The sequence below is a fragment of the Astyanax mexicanus genome, chromosome 10, assembly GCF_023375975.1.
Source record: "Astyanax mexicanus isolate ESR-SI-001 chromosome 10, AstMex3_surface, whole genome shotgun sequence".
NCBI classification, from domain to species: domain Eukaryota; kingdom Metazoa; phylum Chordata; class Actinopteri; order Characiformes; family Acestrorhamphidae; genus Astyanax; species Astyanax mexicanus.
In genome coordinates, this window is record NC_064417.1 from 17,746,914 (window position 1) to 17,768,790 (window position 21,877).

At 39.4% G+C, this 21,877-nt stretch overlaps 1 protein-coding gene across 2 annotated transcripts; it reads left to right on the plus strand.

Moving 5' to 3' along the window:
* The first annotated feature begins 2,342 nt into the window (after positions 1-2,342).
* On the plus strand, positions 2,343-18,262 carry tes (testis derived transcript (3 LIM domains)). Of its 2 annotated transcripts, XM_049484196.1 has the most exons (8): positions 2,343-2,502; positions 5,550-5,635; positions 9,186-9,798; positions 11,412-11,768; positions 12,424-12,639; positions 16,406-16,564; positions 17,537-17,748; positions 17,851-18,262. In XM_049484196.1, exons 1-7 carry the CDS (start codon positions 2,476-2,478, stop codon positions 17,729-17,731), a joined length of 1,653 nt encoding a protein of 550 aa, XP_049340153.1. In that variant the 5' UTR covers positions 2,343-2,475; the 3' UTR covers positions 17,732-17,748; positions 17,851-18,262. The 2 variants fall into 2 exon arrangements, with proteins under 2 accessions (XP_049340153.1, XP_049340152.1); XM_049484195.1 differs by having other exon boundaries at positions 17,537-18,262.
* The last annotated feature ends 3,615 nt before the right edge of the window (positions 18,263-21,877 follow it).

Below are 21,877 nucleotides of genomic sequence, written 5' to 3' on the forward strand. Positions count from 1 at the left end.
TTACCTTGCAGAGTGCTCAGAGGATGTGCAGACCAGTTCACGGATGTTCTTACAGACATTTTCAACATTTCTCTGAGCACTGCGGTCATGCTGACCTGCTTTAAGACGACCACCATCGTTCCTGTGCCAAAGAAGTCTCAAGTGTCCTAAATGAAGTGCTTTGCGAGGCTGTTCATGAGGCACATAAAAAATCAGCCCCCTCTCCTCACAGAAGGTTTGCGTATCATCCAAATCGATCAACAGATGATGTCATCTCAACTGCACTCCACCTGGCTCTCACCCACCTGGACAACAAAGACTGCTATGTTTGAATGCTGTTCATCGAGTTAAGTTCATCATTCAACACCATCATCCCTCAGCATCTAATTGCAAAACTGAGCTTGCTGGGCCTGAACTACAACACCTCCAGCACCACCATACTGAGCACCGGTGCTCCCAGAGCTGCTCAGTCCACTGCTGTTCACCCTGCTGACTCATGACTGTACTGCAAAGTACAGCTTAAACCATGTCATCAAGTTTGCTGATGATGACACAACTGTAGTTGCCTCATCAGCAAGAACTACGAGTCAGCATACAGAGAGGAGGTGCAGTGGCTGACAGACTGGTGCAGAACCAATAATCTATCTCTAAATGTGGATAAACATGTCGACTTCAGGAGAGCACCAGGTGTCCACCACCCGCTGAACATCAACGTATCTGCTGTGTAAATTGTAAAGAACACCAAGTTCCTGTGTTTTCACATTGCAGAAAACCTCACCTGGTCCCCTAAAACCAGCACCATAAAAAAGAAAGCCCAGCAGTGCCTCTACTCCCTGCGGAGACTGAGGAAAGCACATCTCCCACCTCCCATCCTCACCATGTTCTACAGAGGGACTGCAGAGAGCATCCTGAGCACCTGCATTACTGTCTGGTTTGGGAACTGTAACACTGGAACGCAAGACCCTACAGCGGATAGTTAGGACAGCTGAGAAGATCATCGGAGTCTCTCATAATTTCACTACACTGTGTACCTGTACTCAGATGTAATGACAATAAAAGGCTTTTGACTTGACTTGACTTGAGACACATGAAACTGATTTAAAATTCTTGGTTATTTTACCAATTATTGATTCTGAACTCTTCCTTACACTCACACTACACAGCTACACAACCACACACACACACCCTTACTTCACAGCTACACACACTTACATATACACTCACACTACACAGCTACACACACACAGTCCATAGATACACACACAATTACACTACACAGCTACACACACAATACACCGCTACACACACACACACACACTCACATACATTCACATTGCACAGCTACACACACTCCATAGAAACACACTTACTCACACTACATAGCTACACACACCTACTCACACACACAGGAAACAAACATCTAACTACACAAACACAATCCACAGAATTAAATTAAAAGCAAACAGCTAAAAGTTTGGCAAAACCTCTGCTCCACTCTACTACTCACATTCGTGGGGAGAGGGAGGGAGAGAGAGAAAATGTGTGTGTGTGTGTGTGTGTGTGTGTGTGTGTGTGTGTGTGTGTGTGTGTGTGTGTGTGTAAAATGGAGCTCTGCATGCTCACACTCTCCACACCCTGTTAAGTAAAGCCACAACTTCCTCTGTGATAGTGCTGAAATGAGTAATGAAGTGGCTCAGGCTGTGTTTAGTGTTGGCTGTGTGTATTGTGTGTACAGTGTGTACAGTCTGTAGTGTTCAGTGTGTGTAGTGTTTAGTGTGTGGCGTGTTCACTGTGTGTAGTGTAGTTTTGCAGTGTGTATGTTTTCAGTGCGTATTGTAGTGTTTGCAATCTGTAGTATTCGGTGTGTGTAGTGTTTGCATTGTGTATTGTTTGCTGTGTTTAGTTTTTGTTCTTTGTGACATTCTTCATATTATTAATGTAAATATAATAACATTAATAATCTAATATTCTCTCATATAAATAATACACAGTAGTCAGTGCTTATAATATAGTTTTGTTCCTAATAGTAACCTAGCTGTTCTCCATAGTTCTTATTCTAGTTCATATCCATGCAGTTTAATGTTACAATATCAGAGGAAGTTCTACTAATGTTTCTTTTATAAGAGCGTGAGATCTGCAGGTGGAGACTGTCCGACTTCACTCATCTCTCACCCCACCCATCTCACCCCACTAACTGCGCCCCCTGGTCGAGGCGCTGCTGTTTCTCCAACACGCCTATTCCATCCCCTCCGTGTGTTACACTCTCAGTGCGGAAGGATCCGTGCTCGGCTCTGATTGGTCCTCTGAATCCGGTGGTTTCAGACTATTGGTTGAGAGCTGCAGGCTGGAGGACAGAGGAAGAGTGAACAATGAACTGAGAGTGAGGAGGAGGAGGAGCTTATTCACCCCGGACTTTACCTGCAGCTCAGTCCCACTGTCTCACAGTTACCTTCACTGAGCCCACCTCCCTATAGCAGCTCAATAGAAGAACCCGCAATGGAAATCGAAAAGGAGGTGAAAAAGGTGAGTCCTGCTCGGTTTGGGGAGTGTCCTGTATAGTCCGGTAGACTCCTGCTCGGTTCGGTGAGTGTCCGGTAGAGTCCTGCTCGGTTTGGGGAGTGTCCTGTATAGTCCGGTAGACTCCTGCTCGGTTTGGGGAGTGTCCGGTAGAGTCCTGCTCGGTTTGGTGAGTGTCCTGTATAGTCCGGTAGACTCCTGCTCGGTTTAGGGAGTGTCCGGTAGAGTCCTGCTCGGTTTGGGGAGTGTCCTGTAGAGTCCTGCTCGGTTCGGTGAGTGTCCAGTAGAGTCCTTCTCGGTTCGGGGAGGGTCTGGTACTGTCTTTCTCGGTTTGGGGAGTGTCCTGTGTAGTCCGACAGAGTCCTGTGTAGTCCGGTAGAGTCCTGCTCTGATCAGGGAGTGTCCGGTAAAGGTGACAGGGGTCCCAGAAACGCCCAGGACGGTAGAGAAGGAAGTTCTCCATGATGGCGAGAGGCTGAGGTTAGAGCTGAATCACGACTGAAGCCAGAGAGAAACCTGCCAACACAACTCGCTTAACTCTCTTCTGTAGAGGAGCACATTTATTTAGAATGAGCCTTTAAATCTATTATTATTATTGGTAGTTTTCATTGTCAGAATCATGGAAGGGCTTTATTTTGTTATTTCGTTTATTTCAGCTGTTCATTGTTTACGACAAGCGCTGATGGTTAGGCAAAACACACAAAATAGGATTTAATAACATTTTTGTTAGCAGGCTAGGCCCAAACCTGTAGACAACTAGGATACCAACGTATCCTTTTGCGTTCATTAAGTGTCCAGACACCTCATCTAATAGTAATTGACAGTTGGTAAAATTGCTATAGAAAAGCATTGGCAGCACAATGGGATACTTCCTGGAACAGCTGTACACCAGCCTAAGGTCACCATTACCCATGACTAGAAGGATATAATGTTTACTCTGGGGTGATGGAGCTCTATCCCATACTTTTTGGATGAGCTGGATGAGTTTCAGCACTAAATTACCAAATGAAAGTGCTCCTGTGACTGAATACAGTCAGATCTTTACAGAAGTGTTTCAAAATCTTAACATCTATAAAATGTACATGTTCCTCTGCAGCCACATAAAAAGACCTTAAATAGAACGTCTATGAGAATAGTCTGCAGTAAGACTATGACAGAACAAAAGTGCAGTGTATGGTTTAACTAAAATCAATAACTGGTATCTTTTGTCTCCTCGGATGTTAGTCGTCCATCATGGCCCTCGTCATTTCAACTGTGGGTCAGATGTCAGAAAGGTGCAGAGTCCTCACTGAAGGCCTTTCATTCATTCCCCAGTGTTTGAATCGGCCCTTTTTTAACTATGACTTCATGTTCACAATTCCTGCATATTATTTTCATGCAGTGAATCTGCTGTTCTACAACATGCCAAAGGCCTTAGATCTGGTGACTCAAGAGGTCAGTAAAACCACTGAACAAACGATCATGTTCATGAGACCTGTGTTAAAATGTTTTTTGATTTGTGACATTGTGTCATGCTGAAGTAGCCTTTAGTAACTGGACTGTTGCCACAAAGCATGTTTTGTCCACAGAAATCCTGAAGTATATACTGAAAAGTGATCAGAAGAAAAAAACTCAAACCAATTCTGACACCAACAATCCCATTTTGTCTGCATACATGATGGGTGATGTGAAGATCTGAAGCTGGTTGATGTGAAGACCTGAAGCTGGTGGCTAGAATCTGCATGGTTTTATGCATTGCAATGCTACTACGTCACTAATTAGATAATTGAATGAATGTGTAATTGAGCTATTCCTAGCAAAGTGCTTAATGAGGGTAAAATAATAACAAAGTAATTTATCTTAGTTTCAGAGCAAGAATGTTTAAAATGTAGAAAGGACTGGTCCTGATTTGTTTTGATCAGAATGCTAAAGTGGAGTAAATATAAGCCTGCTGTACCTTGCATGCTGTTCCTAGTGTGCTGATGTTACTTCCATTTGAACGGGGAGAAAGGAAAGGCTCAAGTGTTTAAAGATGTGAAGAGAATCATACACAAACATTTACTTTAAGGCGAGTGAATAATGTTTTTAGTGTTGACATACTGCCATCTAACGCACAGTAGCACAGAGAAGAAACAGCTGTGAAGGTCAGACTAAACCTCTTAAAATGCAGACATAGAGATACAGTATTTTATTTTAAGCATTTATTTAGTATGAACGGGAGTGCTAGCAGTTATTTTATACTACTACTACTTCTACTCATAATACTATTATTATAAGTAATAATAATAATAATAATAATAATAATAATGTTTTATTAATATGGTGCCTAATATGGCTACAAACCCAAGAATGCTTTCCCTTTTTTTACATATCTGATCGAGCATTTTGTAGTGATCGGGGCACAACACAGTACCAGGTGACACCTCTCTATGCCACATGTTCCTGCATAGCAAGGTCTGGTTCTCATAAGTGGTAAATTATATGCTGCTGGTAGATAATGGGATTAGTGTAAATATTAGTTGCAATGTTAGTAGAACCTATAAACTTTAGTTAGGACGTTGTGGTAAAAGTCCAGGCAGAGATACTAGGCCTCTTGAGAGGTGGGGTAACTCCGTTATTTTACCGCAACAGAGGACTAAAGCTTTCAGAACAGGAGAAGACTATTTAGTGCCCCCAGGCTTTTCCTCACACCCTCAAATACTTATCCTTATATAGCCATCCCAGCTGTAGCTGTTTGGTGTGCACAGGAAGAATGATGATGTGGGAAAATTTTGGCAGTGCTCTTCAGTGTACTGACAGCAGTGAAAAGTGAAAATGACTGAACTATCTTACAGACTGTTCATAAAGTATGTAAATAAACAGCTGTTTTGTCTAAGTAACAGTGACCTAGATACACAGACAGTGTGTTTATAAAAAATGGTAAAAATTGGAAATATCCTCTCAGACAGTATCACACTTTCACAATCAAAACTGGTCTCAGCGAAAAGCTGCTCTTAAGGGATTTAAGGCTAGAAAAGAAGCCTTTAAGCAGGATTTGTGCATAATGCTGAGATGTTCCTGTGCTGTATTGGCAGATTACCCTGGGCCATGAGGTAGGAGCTGGCGCCGCCTGTCTTAAATGCAAGGACAAATGTGAGGGATTTGAGCTGCACTTCTGGAGGTATGTATAGAGTTTATTCATTAATGCACGCCTAGCATTGTGTTTTTCATCATCATTGGTTTTGCCATTGAGTTTCATTGTGCGACTGATATCATCAATGTCACATCAAAATGTATGTCTTTACCAAAGCTGCCCTGTGGTTTACACTAGCTAAACTTAATATTCTTTTAAAATTAAATAAATACGATTGCAGTCCATAATAGCTTGGGATAATTCATTTTATTGTTTCTTAGTAATAGTCCTGGTGCCCCCATTCTCTGCACATTTAGTGCGTTCCTATGTTGTTCTGTTGAGACCCTTGCAGAATTTGCTCTCTTGTTTACTCCCATTGTTATTTTATTTTTTTCTTCTACAGCTTACATTTCCCTTTTTATTTTGTCAAAATCCAGAAAGGAAAACCCAGTGACTCAGTGGGAGTGTTCTTGCCATGAATTCCACTCGGCTAGTTTTCTTAAAGAACACTCTACAGGTGCCAGAGTGCAAACTGTGCCCCTTTTCTTTTACCACAGTAGCCCCACACTCAGCCCTAGACATGGGGACACAGTGGGAGTATTGTTGAAAACCTTCAGTCTGGGAAGGAGATGACCATTGTGTTCTGAATGATGTCTGGTGAACTGGTTGGGGCTAGACCATTCAAAGACTGAAATCATTTATCTTTGAGGATTTAAGCTGTAAACTTGTGCTCCAAACAAAGCAGCTTCCAAAGAGTCACCGGAAACAATTCACTTTTGCTTTTTTTCTTTCTAAGGCAGCAGGGTGACTTTGCATTTCCTCTTGACGTTGTTGGGTTTTGCTTTGTTAGCCATTGTTAGCGTTCTCTGCTTTCCTGACAGATTGAAAGTGGTTATTTTAGACAAGGTCTTTTAACCTTTTAGCATTGCATATTTAAGTAGCCCCACATTCAGATCTAAGACCAATGATTCTTGTTTAAGAGCAACCCAACTCTGGCAACTTAAATATGGCCATGTTCTGAAGTTGTCTGTGCTAACCTAAAATGATATGATCTCAACATGTCCCTGCATTATATTTAGTTTTGTTTCCACAATTCCCTTAAATGTTAGATATATTTTAAACAATCCTTGGATTATTCCACATAAACACACCACATGGCCTTTAAGAAATTCCCTCAAAATTTTTAAAATAATTGTCAAAAACTATTACCCCCAGTTAAGCGAATTAGTCATCCACATGCCATTGGTCCCCACATGGCTGCCACATATATATATATAAGTATTTTCAATAAATGATTTTCATGAAACTTAACCTGCAAATCACTGGTTCTTTAAAATCTGGATAAAACAGATTTGAAAATAAAACGGTAGTTAAATTACAAAATCTGGTTTATGATTATAGACTAAAGTCTTGGCTGTTTTTTATTGATTGCTTTTAATATGTATTTAGATTTGATTTGACATTCTTAGTACACATAATGTTAAATATTAACGTTTGTTCATTTTTATACTGTTTGACATGTATGCTTTAAATGATCTAACATCATACAACGTTTACTTTAAGCCTAAATAAAAGAATTTGTATTAAAACGGACCATTACTTTAATAACTCTACAGCATTGAATAAACATATTATACATATTATAAGCATATTCCTTTAAAACAAATGAAACTCCCTCTGACTGTGGAGACTTTAAATCTGACAGTGTTGAAAGTCACCTCATTATAGCATACAGTTCCAAAATTCACACCACTCAAATTGCTAAAAAATAACAGTTCTGAGCACTGTTATAAACATTTTTCAAATAATATAATATAATACTTATCTATATTTATCTATATCTATAGTATCTATATTTTACTGAAGGAATTCAGTTTTTTGATTACTTTTTACTTCTACTCCTTATATTTTCACACAATTATCTGAACTTTCTACTCCTTACATTTTAAAATTAGCCTTGTTACTCCTATTTCATTTTATCTTGTTTTCATTCTGGCTGTAAAGAACTATTCAGATAAATCTCTCCATCCAAATAGAGTGAATTTGATTGTGGTTGGATGAGAAGTACAAACATACACCATTCCGATACCCTATTGGTTTACATACAATCCATCAAACCTGCACACGTCACATTACACTCCAGTCGGGTGTATGCACAGAAATATGAAGAAGTTTAAATGAAAATATTAAACATACAGGAGCGTTAGTGATCCTGAAACTTACAGTAGAGATAATGGTGTGAAAATGGGGTCCTCATGAATGTAGTTGATCTTGTAGTTTCCTGATTTTATCTGAGAGTTGTGATGAATATGTGGGACATATATTTGAGAAACCAAAAATGAATGGTAAATATTGTTCAAAACTTTCTGTTTGAAGTTTTTACTATGTATTACAATGCTCTTTCGTGTGCTAAAGATATTTTTAAATTCAATTATTACTTTTTATTTGTAAGAAAGCAGAAATAAACAGATTTTGTTGGCAAAAGGTCAGCATATAATAATTAAATTAAAACAAATAAAAAATAAACCTATAAAAGAACAGTAAATGTTTGCAAAGAAGTAGTCCACCAAGTTGTTTGTAAGTCAATAAATGCCACTGTAAAAATCTAATCTTTAAAAATCTGTAAAAATCTAAATCTTTCTTTGTCTCTGAGGGACAAACGAATAAAAAAATGAACAAATCATGCTACAGCTTTGAAGTAAAATGTGTCAAAATATGGGTGTCATAAGCCAGAAAGATTTATGCAAAATTTAGATCTAAATATCGAAATATGTTGTTGTTCACAAAAACAATGAATTTGACGTGAACTGCTTTTACAGTTGATTTCCCATCTAAGTGGTGTTTATAAAATTTAACTTTGAAAATGGGGGAAAAGGAGGAAACACAATTCTTTACACAAACCATTACCATGAAAACTGTGCAATATGTAGCTTATGACATAACAGCAATTTTTTTTTTTTTTTTGGTTTTCTTTTTTTGGAACAGTTTTGTGTGCCTTCATGTCAGGGCAAGTTCTTACCCCAGCAGTACTGCTAAAACATATAGCATGTTGAATTCAGTATCTGACAAAGTGCATGGCATTATTCCAGAGAGCAACTTGTGTTCATCGAGCCAGTCAAATGAAACAGGGCTAAATTTAGTCATGGTGAGAACGTATAAATGTATGTGTATTTCATGTGTATTACGTGTTTGATTTATGAAAAAAAGCTTTCCATCTTGTATCAATTTTCAGCTGTATCTTCCTGCTTTTACATGCCCTGCAGTCCAAGCATCTGATGTAATGTTCCAAAGAACATTAGAAGATTCTAACAAACTGGTAAAAAAAAAAAGCAGCGGCTCATATGACATCTTTTACATTAGCTTCACACTGGACCCTGCTTCAGTTCATCTCTGTGAGGGAAAGGCTTGGAGCTGGAGGTTTAACACATGGAGAGGCTGTAAAATAAATAATTGTTGAGATAACAAATTAAGAAAAGTGCAGTTGCCTGGCCACACAACAATGCTAGTGCTCTGCTGAACTAAATTGGTGATGTTCTAAAACATTTTACCAGTAGTGTTTTAAGTGATCCCTTTTAATTGTTAATTATTTCCTCAACAGAAAGATCTGTCGTAATTGTAAGTGTGGGATAGAGGACCATGATGTGCAGCTGCAGACTGAGGAGAGCCAGAAGGTGGGCCGGCTGTTTGAAGACACCAAGTACACAGGACTCATCGCCAAGCTAAAGAAGGATGGGGTGCCTTCCTACCGAAGCAATCAGGTTACCATATCTGTCACAGCCCCGGCTATTGGCACTGCAGTGCCCATTCCAGCTACAGCTGCAGCTACAGTTTACCCTGCCATCACTCCGACCCCCACTGCCCCTGCTGCCACTACAGGTCCTTCTGGAACCTCTGCCCCCAACCGTGGTGTACCTTCCGGTCCTGCTGCCCCTTCGGGAACTTCCACTCACAACCGTGGTGTACCGTCCGGCCCTGCTGCCCTTTCTGCGACTTCAGCCCCCAACCGTGGTGTACCTTCTGGCACTGCTACACCTTTTGCAGCTTCTGCCCCCACTCATGGTGTACCCTCTGGCCATGCTGCCACCACCCCTGCACAGCCTTCTGCTGCCTCTCCTGCTGCTACTGTGATGCCTGCTGCAGTCCCAGCCAAAACAAATGTTGTCAAAGCCATCACCTACGACTGGGCACCTCCAGGGGTTAACCAGAGTTTGGTGAGTTTCTCAGCATTTAAGCAATTTTGGTTTATCATTTTAGGGTTTGGTAAAGAATAAGTATACAATAAAAAGAAAGCTCTAGTAGATTGTTGCAGCCTCTATCCTGGATACAAGATTCGGGTCAGATTCGGTTGGGCGCTACTAACAGATTCCTGAAGCTGCCGTCTAAGCTGCTACCATAAATTCTGGATTTATGATAAATCTGGAGACTGGGCAGGGCAAAGAAGTTTTGGAATCTGGTGCACAGCAAATTTCTGGAATTCAAAAATCTGGAGTTAAACAAAAATGTGTAAAATCGTGTGAGTTTATTCTTCAACTTTAACTACAAGTAGAGTTAAGGAGAACTCTTTGGTGGTGTAGTTTTTCAGAGTTTTCTCCAAGGTGTTGAGGAGCGTGACTGAACTCTCTAATGGGCGTGTCCCCCAATCCCAGCTTACCATCAGTGTAAAGTCTTGCCCACCAGGGCTCCCTTCCATGGGGTATTTCATTATATTTTATATGATGGCTATAAGAGCAAGTTACCATCTTCTGCACTGTTAAGTGTGACAAAGTACTGGCAATGCACTGAGAACTGCAATGCAGGATTAAAGTTGCCATGCAATAAAAAAATGTACACTGACATAAACTTGTTGAGTATAAAATTGTTATTGTATATCAGTAATGATGCTTTTTGTTGTCATTTTTTACTTCTTAATGTTCCAGGGTTTTAAAATATTAGTTTAATAACACAAATTATTGCATTATTTGTTAACACTGTAAAGGAGTTTATGGTAAAATTAACTCCAGCTGAGAGCTGTATTTTACTCTAGATAGGATAAGTGTTATAACTCCCACAACAGTTCAGATTTAACTCCTGAACAGAGTTAAAAGACCAACTCCCAGAAAAGAGTTACTTTACCTCTGTTATAGAGTGTATTCGACGCATATGCACTTAAAATGAGTTGATATTAACTCTTAGGGAGTTAAACCCCTGCTGTGTGTGATTGATCACTATCCTGCTCAAAAATGTCCAATGAAAGCGCTGCTATGAGCTATTTGTGTTACTCATATCACTACAATGGGTGACCGACTGTCATATGTGATGGACCTCTTGGATCATCACAGTAACAGTTGGGGCAGTGTGTTGCTTCACAGCAAAGGGAGGATTGAAGCACTCACCAATGAGACCTTCATGTTCAACCCCAACCACCATTAAATCTCAAACAGAGCCTGGGTTGTTCTCTAAAGGTGATACACTTCTAGTCTATAGCAATCTGGGTATCTCGCTCACGACACCACTGCAGATGAAGACAGTGGTGGTTGGCTGACAGACAGATTGTGGGTAATTTGCAGAAACTCGCTTTCACCTTATTTATTTTACCAAATTATTTTAGGATTTATATATAGCTATAATATAGCTATAATCTTTTATTTTTACTTACTTTTATTTTCATTTAACCTTAACTTCTGTAATAATTTTATTTTTTTTTTTTTTACCACTTTTAATTGCTACATTGATTGCTTTTCATGTTAATTTTATCCTGTATGCAGTTTTGTTTAACCAGAACTTTCTGTATTTTTATTTAGCTTTTTATTTAAATTTTGAATGTAAAGACTCGTTCTTTCTACAGGCTCTGCGGTACATGGAGCTTCTTCCCCCAGAGCAAAGACCCATTGCAGGCACTCAGGGGGCAGACTACCGTAAGAAACAAATGGCCAAACAGCTTCCAGAGCATGACCAAGACCCGACTCGATGCCACGAGCTCTCGCCAGCTGAGGTCAAACAGATGGAACAGTACATCCGCAAGTACAAGGACGAGGCTCTGGGCATGGGAGACCTCACTCTGCCGGAGGAGATGGTGACCCTCGCTGAATCTGCTGGAGCACTGGGTCCTCAGGCTCTGGAGGCTGGAGCTGCTGGAGATAAGGCTGCTGTAGGCAAGGCTGGCATGCCAGGAGCACCAGGAGCTGTATGCAGTGGCAACTATGTAAGTCCCCCACTTTTAAACCACGGCAGACAAACAATACAGCACTTAGGTGATTAAAAATTTTTAATGGTTTCTTACAGATGTTTTTATAATCAGATACAGTTCTCTTCTAAAAGTCTCTTTTACAATGAGTTGCATGTCACGATCCAAGGCCTACGATTCAATATATTGCAAAATAACAATTATTCATTATAAGCAAAAGAACTTCATCTAATTTTCTTTAGGTACTTACAGACTGGCAGTGCATACAGCTGACCACCAGATGGAGCCATTTAATGAGCTATACGTATATCTTACAGTGTTTAAATGTAGTGCTGAAATCCCACAGCTGTTAAGATAAACAGTGTGAATATGGTCCAGAATGAGAGAGTCTCTCTGTGGCCTATTACTAGAATTAACATGTTAAAAGCAGGTGTCAGATGTATGAGGAAAATTGGAAACAGAATTTTCCTGCAGCCCAAAGTCCTCACTTTAAGCAAAACCAGTCTAAGATTATGTTCCCTTTTTTATTCCCATTATCTTCCAAGAGAGTAATTGTTTGTCTAATACCCTTCACCCTAGAAATGTTCATCTTTTCAACACTGAAGAACTGATGCTGCCTGTTTGTGCTGGGAGGATCTAGATGAAGTTAATCTAAAGAATCTTTTGCTTGCAGGTCTGCCACCACTGCCAGAAGGTCATGCAGCAGGGCGACCCCGCTGTGTACGCCGAGCGTGCAGGATATGACAAGCTGTGGCACCCGGCCTGCTTCGTCTGCTGCACCTGCAAAGAGCTGCTGGTGGACATGATCTACTTCTTTAAGAAGGGTCAGCTGTACTGCGGCCGTCACTACGGTGACAGTGAGAAGCCCCGCTGTGGAGGGTGTGATGAGGTGAGAGGAATGGAAGAGGGAAGTGACTGTAAAATATTAAATTGTTTAAATGAATCTTTAAAAGTGTAAAGCAGAAATATGAAGGCCATGCTGGTTTACTTTGTGTTAAACATACAAACTTAGTCACATAGTCTGATGTTAAGTTAAATGTGCTCTTTTTCACCAGTTCGCTGGAGTTATACACTTTGTTTATGTGAATAATTGTGGTCCCGAAGGTCATGTCTAGAAAGAAAGCAAAAGGATAGGTAAGTGCAAACTAGCAAGATAACTAACGTTAGCAGCTGGCTAGCTAACTGTAGCAACACGCTAACTAACTACGTAGCAACGAATTAACTAAAATACCAATATTATCAGGGAGAGAACAAAAGTAAGCAACAAGATAGCTTACCGTAGCAATGAGCTAACTAAAATTCTAATGTTACCAGGGAGAGAACTAAGACTAGCGACAAGCTAGCTGATCTTAGTGACAAGCTAGCTAAAATACTAATGTTACCTGGGATAGTACTAAAGCTAGTGACGAGCTAGCTAACCTTAGCAACGAGCTAAATTACACACTAAGGTTCCAGAAAGTGAAGTGAAGCTAGCTAGCCAACCTTAGCAACGAGCTAGATAACCTTAGTGACGAGCTAGCTAAAATACTAATGCTACCAGGGAGAGAACTACCGTTAGTGACAAACTAGCTAACCTTAGCGACGAGCTAGCTAAAATAATAATGTTACTATATGCTTGGGCTTTGTGTGGCCAGTCAGTCAGTCATGGATATTGGGTGTTTTTTTTTTGTTTTTTGTTTTTAAATAAAGGGTTTATTCAGATTCATGTGATATAAAAAAAAATGTTCTTTTCATTGCTTAGTGTGAGCAGATGCTCTGAGAAATCCATACTGAGTTTTAAGAAGTTTTCCATAACAAAGCTTCATTAGGTATTTTTAATGGAAATATTTAAAATGTTTTATCTTCTTGTCTATTAATAAGATGTTTAAAAAAGTAACACACCTGTGCCCTGTACTGTAATAGTTTATGTGTCTGATTTGAATATTAATGATTATATGTTTTCTGATATAACACTTATGTCTCCTGCGAACTCTTCTCAAATTCATTTACAGTGCATGTTTTTAACCTCTGATCCTAGAATCCCCCCCTGCTCAATACAATTATAAAAATATGTTATGAATCATTACAAACCCACATAATCACTAAAGCCAGTGCTGTAGATGTTCTACACTGTCACAGGGTTTGATGAAGCTGCTATAATCCCTTGGCAATTAACAGCATTAGTTGATTTTACAATAATGATAGACCACCTAGTGACCTTTTATTCCGAAAGTGTTAAAAATGAAACCATTTGCTGTTTAGCCTTTCTTTTGCGTAATTAACTTAAGACTTGTGTAAATATACTCTATTCTATACATTCCTGTTTTTGTGCTGTTGTTACAGCCAAAGAAATTGTGAGTGTCCTTTAGCCTAAACATTTAAAATAATATAAACAATATGCTATTTTAACTTTTGACTTATTTCTGTAATAACTACACAAAACAGTACTTGTACCTTTACTTTCAATACTTGAGGAGAACATTTTGAAATAAACTACTTGCAATACTTAAGTACAAAAAATGTTTAATTTCTATTTAAGTCACTCATTTGGTAGAGTACTTGTACTTTTATTTCAGTCTTAAATAGTTTATACATTACGGGTTACTTTATGATCAGTATCCACAGAGGTAGCTACTTTAGACTGCATTTACTTCAAATATGATACAACCAGAAACCATTTACTATGAACTGACTGGATATGCTAATACAAGTGAGAAAGAAGAGAACTTTTGAAAGTGGGAATGGCAAAATAAGGTGGATAGTAGGAAAGTGTAATTCACTTTCAGAAAAATAGAAAAGCTCTATGAAAAATATGACAGCGCAGTGTTACGCAGTTCTGGTACAAGATCTTATGCAGCTCTACCAAAGTTTTATAGTGCAGCAACATTTTAGCTCAGAGTGTGAATGTCAGGGATGTCCCTCTCCCTATTTTACTAAGTGAAGTTGTATTTCTGTTCATATATTTTTGAAGTTGCTGTAATCTCTATAAAATATGTTTTAAAAAGGTTTCAAGTTAATTTGTTTATTATTTATATAATCAGTAATAATTATATGATATGATTATGTAATATTATATAATATAATTACACAAAACATGTTTTTGTTACTATGATTATGTATTTATTATAAAGTCAGACAGTAATATATACAATATATTTTATGGAAACTTTAATCTGTGGAGATTGTTTTGAGTTTTAAACCTAGTACCGTATTTTTCGGGCTATAAGGCGCACTTAAAATACTTATTTTTTCCCAAAAATCGTCATTGCGCCTTATAATGCAGTGCGCCTTGTGTATGGATTTTGCTTGTGTTTACTGACCTCGATTTTTATGTGGTACACGGCGCTCTGTTGTGCAGAATTCCTCACCCACGCCAGAAAAAGATCCCCCTCTTGGGCTAGCGCGCGGTTACCTTTGACTGCCGTACTGCCTCTCGGCTGTGGTTCAGGGTAGCTAGTTTCCACTGTAGCTCCGTGGCCAGAACAAGGTGCCGGTAAACTTTCCTTTCCACCCGTTCTGGGGTAATAGCACAAACTGTTTCTTTTTAGCGCCCACTTCTAAGTAAAGTTAACCTCTTAACACGCGCTGGCCCACCGGCGGGACAGAAATATTTAATATTTCATAACTGGCTGTGTTTCTGAATAGTTATGAACAGTTACAGGTTCAATATAGACATCCAATATACCATTTTAAAGATTAGAATCTCTGCTTTTGAGCTATTTAGCCTATTTAGCGGAATATCCTTTCAGAAAATAAACATTTAGGGCGAAATATGCCTTGGTTATGATTTTAATAATTCATAACTCTCATATTTGCGTTTATCGTTCGTCCATATTTCATCGAATGCGGTCATGTCATACACCATTCGAACCGTCTGGCTCTCCGGATTCCAGAACTGTGCTTTTACTGTAGGATGTATGTTTCATGAATTAGAGCTGCGTCAGAGCGCATGTTTCCAGTAATAATAGGCTCTCCTTTTGTCCTGGGGTAACCTCCGGTCACTGCCGCCACCCCCCGAACACACACCCGCGCTCAGCCACAGGTCCTACCTTCAAAACGCGTCCAGACTAAAGAGAATCCATCAATCCAGTCCCTGTAATCCACAGTTATATCCAAACAGCGCTGGAAATCACTTCATCCAGAAATGAAACTTATCCAATCTTTATCTCTGTTTTAAAACCGTTTTATTCACCGAATTCGGCACAACACGCTATTATAGTCAGAAGCCTCGCGGAGTAATACGTACTTGCTGTGCTTCAACATAATATTATGGTCTGTCGGAGCGTTGCGGCTACCGTTGTCAGGAGCGTCGCGGAGTAATATGTACTTGCTGTGCTTCAACATAATATTATGGTCTGTCGGAGCGTTGCGGCTACCGTTGTCAGGAGCGTCGCGGAGTAATACGTACTTGCTGTGCTTGTTGATTTATTGCTCAGAGATGTTGTTATTTTTCACAGATATTGTGAAGGATTTATTGCTCAGAGTTATTGTTACTGATATAAATAAAGTTTCATTTAGTGCGCCTTATAATCCAGTGCGCCTTGTGTATGGACTAACACTAAAAATAGACCGTTCACTCATCTTGCGCCTTATAATACGGTGCGCCTTATAGTCCGAAAAATACGGTAATATTTTCTGTATTTAAATTTAAGTGTATATGTATCTGTGTGTTTCAGCTCATCTTCAGTAACGAGTACACTCAGGCTGAGGGCCAGAACTGGCATCTGAAACACTTCTGCTGTTTTGACTGCGACTGTGTCCTGGCTGGAGAAATCTACGTCATGGAGAACGACAAACCTGTCTGTGAACCCTGCTACATGAAGAACCATGCTGTGGTACATATACACACTCTTCTTCCTGTTTCTTTTTGCTCCTACATTCACATATTAGTTTATATTTCTCTCATTCATTTATTTATTCGTTGAAGTTGTAAAAAGAGTTTTTTCTCTACCAATTAATCCTGCCAGGGCTTGAGGGCTTTGTTTTTCTGTGATTAAGGAAAAAGTAAATATATACACTGTACCTCCAAATATCTCCTATATTTAGGAAACATATTTTTATATGTACATCCACATAAACATCGACCAGTGTCTGGATAAATCCTGTAGGCATTACACTGTGCATCATAATCTCCTCTGTAACTTACAGAAAGCAAGTGCTCTAACAAGTGTTCTGGATGTGCAAGTATTTGTCACTGTCAGTGCCAGATACCGGCACTGCTGAAGGGTTTTCAGGGCAGATAACACCAGCAGACACACCGTGTGTTTAGCACTCATCTTGGCTCTGGAGCAGGTGATGGGGATTTACCATGATAACGACACTTTAATGAGAAGAAAGAATGCAGCTGTATGATATTGACTCATCTCCTTCTCCCCTCAGAGGCCCAATTCATTTAAAACAGTGTTTCCCTGGTGACTAATTATATAGGTTAAAGCATGGTATGGTGTGTACATTTTGTGTTACTTTTTTCTTCATACTTTTCATTCATTTCATTCATTATTCTCCTTTCACCCTGTTTTTAAATGCTCAAGAGCCCACAGGATAAAACACTACAGAGCAGCTTTTATTATATATATATATATATATATATATATATATATATATATATATATATGTATGGTTAGGTATGTATGGTTAGATATAGTTTGAATATAAGGTAACCACATAGATTAATAGAATACCATAGTAGACATCTTAGAACATCATGGCAACCATTTGACAACACCTGAACCACCTCTTTTTAAGTGTAAATTTTATCCAAAATAGTTTTTGATTGTTAATGTTTATTCGTGTATTCATGCCCCCAGCGCTGCGCAGCATGTCTGAAGCCGATTGAGCCCGAGGCCCAGCGCGTGTCTTACGGAGAACACCACTGGCATGCTGACCCTCAGTGCTTCCTGTGCTCCGGCTGCTCCAAGTGCCTGATGGGTCAGCGCTTCATGGCCCTGCAGGGCAAACTGCTCTGCTCTGTCGAGTGCAAGAAGAAGGTCCTGGCTTCTTAGATAACTGCAGCATTCTGGTACAGCAGCTTCTACACCACTGTCTTAGCTTCAGAATAATCAATACTGAGATACTGAGTACTTCTCAGCATTCTGAGGTAATTTCTTTTCTACTTTTTTAGCTTTAGATTCAGAAGACATTTTTATAAGGACCTGATTTTCTTTACCAGCACCTCCAGCGCATAGTTTTGGTTACTGTGGCAAGGAGGTAAAGTATGCAGTAGAAGTAAACTTCTCATAAAAGGATCATCATCCTCTGCCATAATGGACATGCCTGTAAACTCTTCACTCAGAATATAGACAGGGTGATCACTTTGTCCTTCAGTGTTGTACCCTAGTCCAGTATTATCAAGCATAGTACATGAGCTTGTCTCCAAGTGTTCATTTCTTTCAGCCCCTTTGAACTTCAAGTGCCATTATTGTATCACCACTGAAATTGCACTTTATTTAGGTTTTTCACTTCTTTTGCTTTGTACTGTAATTAATAATTTGTAATCTAATTAATAATTTGCAAGTAAAAAATAATGGAATTATTGTGTTTTGTTTTTGTTTCATGGTAAGGAAGAAAATGACGATATCAGAAATTACAGTTTGTACAGAAAGTAATTGTAGATATTCTTACATTTGTAGAACAGTAGATCAGTAGTAACCGATCACTAATCACATTATTTTAAGCATATGCCATCCTGACAGTGTGAAAAGTCAGAACTATAGATCTGATGTTATTTCAATTAAAAAACATAATTGATATCTGAAATCTAAGAGATCTTAAGCTTTTACCCATAAAAATTTAATATATGCAGTTACAGCTAGTACCAGTGGGGACATACAGGATAACGATAAAGATACTGTACAACATACAGACATAAGATATTGAGTTAAATTAAGAAGTCACCCAGAATTTAAATACTTTCGTAAATATTCAAGAATGAACTACTAAAGTACAATAATATAATTACTTTATTACAGCAGCACTGTATATATTCCATTTGCTGCAAGTCAGTTGGGCAATGATTTTTAGTCTGTTAATTTAACTAGTTAACTAGGATAGATGATAAACCACACATTAGTAATCACTGAGTGTGTTTTCCCTTTCCAAAAACGTTCTACAAGGTTTTACAGTTTAAATATGAAGAAATAGTTGTAACAAATGTTTGCAGCCAGAATGAAGTGTTGTATTACTGTGTTATTTGTAAAGAAGATAAAAGTTACCAAGAAAAAAAAAATATTTAAACAATTGACAGATATAAGCAACTCATGGTCATATTTATTGATGTTTATGTACAGAAATAATGTGTAATGCATGTGTAATGCTACAACATGCCAGATGTCTCAGCATGGATTTGTAGAGGTTCTTAATAGAGTCGTGTGATAATCCATTCCATTATCATGCACATTGTGCGGTACAGGTGTAGAGAGTGTTGATAGGATAAACAATAAAAAACCCTGCTATTATTACAGTGAGATATATTGGAAATATCCTATAGCCCCAGCATGTACTCAGTAAGCAGTACGTGCTGCCTCCCAGTCTCTGAGGGCTGGAGTAATTCTGTAGGTGATCCCTCAGCCATTCCACCACTGAGAAGTATGCAGCTCGTCCGGCACTGATGGAAAAAGACAAGCACGTTTTTGTGTTGTTTTCACGCAACTGTGGAAACCTGCACAATTCAAGGAAGCCCGGTCCTCGCAAGCTTCTATTGTGTTTTAATGGTACCCAGCTTAAGTGCGTGACGCCATTTCCTGACACCTTTACCTCTGTGCGCTGAGAGGCTCCCGCCAGCCCAGGCCCCCTCAGCTCCCTCCTCACCAGGGCGGAGTTTTCCAGAAGGGAATTCTTTCCCTCTATGTCATCCTTGCACCAATTTGCATGGTGCTTTTCTGCCAAGCATGAAGTGTGTGCACACAAGCACACACTCAACCTGAAAATCTCTCTCTTCTGCAGTGTTGATATGATCTGCTTCTGACTCGCCTGTGGTCTCCTCAGTAGACGAGAGCCAGAAGCAAAGCGTTTCTGGCGTTTTGTAAAGCAGTCGAACTGCAAAAAGACCTGCCAAGCTTCATATACACAAAACAAGCCGGGACACACTGTATCCCTGGAGGAAAGTGCTCCCACCATTAGCAACCAGGATGGCAAAAACTGTCCTCTAACTGTTCATTCTCACATTGTTCCTCCGCTCTGACAGATCACAGACTTTCAAATGAGTAGAAGAGACACACAGTCTAAAGTAAAAGGACAGATGATAGAAATGAAACACTAACCACATATTAGTAATGAAACATTACTGTAATACACTAACTATAGTGCAATAAGTGTATCACTGGGTGTGTTTATGCTTTACGGTTGAGTCCAGAAACTTTCCACAAGGTTTTACAGTTTATGCGTGAATCATCAAAGAAATAGATGCAAAAATGGTTGCACCCAGAAGGATGTGTCAGATTGTGATGCTATCCATAAAGAAGATAAAGGGAACAAGGAGCAATAAATGGTTAAAAAATGTATTGATATGTGCCGATGATCATATTTATTAATCTTCACATACAGCATAGGGGTCAGAAAATCCTTCATCCAGGCACATGAGAGAGGGAGGAGGCAGAAATGTCTAGTTTGGTGATGAGAAGAAGTGAGAGATTGAACTTTAATCCACAAAGAGTGACCGGACGTAGCTCTGCTGCTGCTTCAGGTGACTCAGCACACAGTGGAGAGCTATGGCAATGGCATCCTCTGTGGATATCTAATTTTGTATCAGACCGTCCCACAGCATTCGATAATGCGCACATTTTCTGTCTCTTGAATGTGTATTCTAACTGTACAACCATGTACCTTAAGCCATCCAACGAGTTAACATTAATCAGTGATAAACACTAGTTCATCAAAGTAACTAATCTGAGGGCAGCATTCCTTAAATTGGGTGTGCCTATGTGTTTCAGGGTGGAAGAAAAGAGAAAGAAAGAGTAGAGATGAGAAATGAAGGATCAGATGATAACTCTAGACTAGATAAACAATTAATAGCCTAATAACGAATTCAGAATGCTCATGATGTTACATGTGACTGTTCACTGGTATTGCCACTGACAGGACAGCCACCACTATCACCTTCGTCGGTCACAGAGGCTGATGAAGGCCCTGCTGTGGCAAACATCTGTAATGTTGGTACATTTGGCAGCGTTAGCTTGAATAGAAAGTTTCTGTGTTCTTTTAATTATTTACATTAAGCAGCCATGCTGCGTGAAAATATATTGAAAAGGCTAGAATGTAAACATATTGTATAACCAACACTGCTGCTGCCAGAATCTGAGTTTAAAAGTTTTAGTGTTTGAAAAAATAAACGTACAGCAAACAGCACAAATTCTCAACAATTTCTGAACTTCGCCCAGCACACCCCCCTTTACTTCATCAGTACTTCACCTAAAACTGAATGTCTGCTGCACACGAGCTGAACAAAGACAGGAAGGTCTACATGCCAGCTTTATAGCTCCTGCTCAGATTCTCACATACTCTTTTCTTTTATTAAACACTGGCATGCCGTGCAAAAGGACAGAGCGTCAGACTGACAGCACTGTAACTGAAACAGAGGCCTTAGTTCTGTTGAGTGCTCATCTGGAACTTCAAACAGGCTGATCTTGAAGGCTGTTTACAAGTGCATAAAAGCTTCCCTTAACTTCTTCCAGCTGCCTTCACTCTGTGTGCTGTGGTCAAGCGAACAGTCCAATCTTAAAGCAGCAGCCAACTAATACGCTCCTCTCGCTGCTCTCGTCCTTCAGGACTGAGGGAATAGTAATGAAAACTATACACTTACTTTCTTTTTTATACAGGCTCTGTGATGCAGTCGATTTAAAGAAAGAAGAATTAAGAACGTGTATTCCAGCTGTTTTACAGATCCAGAAGTAGTGTCATCATTATTTTAATGAGGTTTAGCTTCCACTGCATCTGAAACTCCACATTTTCCATGTTCTCAACAGCTGCCTTATCCTTTCAGTACTTGCTCAAGATGTTCCACAGCCTCTCTGCAGGGGGCACTCTCGCACACTCACAAGCATTTTCACACAAGCCAGTTGCACAAAACAGAACACACAGATACTTCTGAAAGAGGTGTAACCAGACATGCTGAGCCTAATAATAATAGAATTAATAGACTCTAAATGTTCATA

Coding starts and splice junctions, on each gene's coding strand:
- tes (XM_049484195.1), top strand. CDS start 2,476: ATGGAAATCGAAAAGGAGGTGAAAAAG. Junction 11,769..12,423: donor CTGTATGCAGTGGCAACTAT/GTAAGTCCCCCA, acceptor TTTTGCTTGCAG/GTCTGCCACCACTGCCAGAA. Junction 16,565..17,536: donor ACATGAAGAACCATGCTGTG/GTACATATACAC, acceptor TCATGCCCCCAG/CGCTGCGCAGCATGTCTGAA.